The sequence below is a fragment of the Pteropus vampyrus genome, unplaced genomic scaffold (genome assembly GCF_000151845.1).
Source record: "Pteropus vampyrus isolate Shadow unplaced genomic scaffold, Pvam_2.0 Scaffold7675, whole genome shotgun sequence".
Lineage (NCBI taxonomy): Eukaryota > Metazoa > Chordata > Mammalia > Chiroptera > Pteropodidae > Pteropus > Pteropus vampyrus.
This window is the reverse complement of record NW_011896456.1, coordinates 1-1,556: the sequence shown is the minus strand read 5'-3', so window position 1 is coordinate 1,556 and position 1,556 is coordinate 1. Positions and strand designations below refer to the sequence as shown.

The following is a 1,556-nucleotide window of genomic DNA, read 5'->3' as shown; positions in this document are numbered from 1 at the left end:
GATGGGATAGGGCTTGTTCAGGGTGGCATGGCTGTAGACGACACTTAAATCATTTTAATATCAAATATCTATCATTATATTTTCTAGTTTTTCTATAAATTATATCACAGAAATGCAGAGATTCCTCTTCATCTGCCATGGTCTTGTCTCAATCCTCCAAATATAGTCCTAGTTCTCAACTGTTTTTGCTATATAAACTTTCTAGTTTATTCTACCCTCCCCGCCAAAATATTACACTTTCCTTCTTACCCTTTGTTTTTAACATTTTTATAACATCCATATTCCCTATTATTTTCAACATAACCCAATAATAAATATTCCTGGGGAGCCAAAATGAAAATCTATATTTAATAAAAACCTATAGTTCCAATCTAATCCAGTTCAAAATTTTGAAATTTTCTAAACCTCCTGAACATCCACTATCTTATTATTCCTTTAGTAGTTATTTACACATTATTGGTTATTTTTTCAAACGTATATTTGTGGTTTACAATCATGGGCTATGGCCAATTCTTATAGTTCTGCATTTCAGTGTAATACTTTTCACATGGTACACATGCCATAAATATATATGTAGATAAAACAAATTTTATATCAGTAAACATCAACTTAAGGAATATATATCAATTATCTAATTCAACATACTATATACTGAGAAATTACATTTTGAAAAATGAGTTTATCTAAAGTAACTATTCTAGAAAGATTTGTTTTATAAAGATGAAATCTTACCTTCAGAATGACAGGATTGCTGCAGACTGATTTGTTCCTTGCCTTTAGCTTTTTCTATAGAAAGTCCCGAATCATCAAAAGTTGAATTCAATGTTTCTTTGAAACTTTGTAGATTTACTTTTCCCTTATTAGAATCTGGCGTCCTAGGCATTTCCTTTCTCTTTTTAGAAAATGAGTTCAATGTGTTTGATTCACAAAGTGGTGTACTCATAAGTTTTTCTCCTACTGGCAAAAAGAACTGAGTATATCCAGGAGACATAAATTGCTTATTTTTTGCTGTACTCAATGGAAAATGTGCAGAAGTAGAACTCTGTTTATCTTCACTGGATGGGATAATAATGGTTTTACTTGTGGAACTATCAGCATGATCTCCTGGTATTACTGATTGATTTGAAACATAATTTGCATCACTTATCTCCTTAATAACAAAACACCTTTCAGATGGGTCATCTGAAAATTTATTCTTATTTGTAGCTGATGCATGTTCCACTATTTCATCATCAGAATCTGGACTACAAAATCCTAAATCAAAGGTAACAGAAAATAAGTTCTTAGAGCAGTCAAAAACATATTCATCATTCTTCAGTTTTTCCTCACCTACACCTGTCAAATCTCCATGAGATTTCCAATAATTAGTATCACAGATAATTTGATCTTGGGGTTCAGAATTATTGTCTAACAAAAGTTCATCAGAAATTAAGAATTGAGAGACCATTGTCATCTCACTTATACCAATTTTGTCTGACAGACATAAGGATTTGCATTTACTATTTGAGGGAGAAAGGCTTACATCATCTTCAAATAGTAGTAAACTTTCATCCTGA

General features: G+C 31.3%; 1 protein-coding gene across 1 annotated transcript in view; it reads right to left on the bottom strand.

Moving 5' to 3' along the window:
- The window catches only part of LOC105310626 (Fanconi anemia group M protein-like), a 5,538-nt gene extending 3,989 nt beyond the window's left edge, over window positions 1-1,549 (bottom strand). The window contains exon 1 of the mRNA XM_011386775.2: window positions 733-1,549. Coding sequence (XP_011385077.2) covers window positions 733-1,453 — 721 coding nt within the window. The 5' untranslated portion in view covers window positions 1,454-1,549. The remainder of the gene's footprint in view (window positions 1-732) is intronic.
- Window positions 1,550-1,556: the final 7 nt, after the last annotated feature.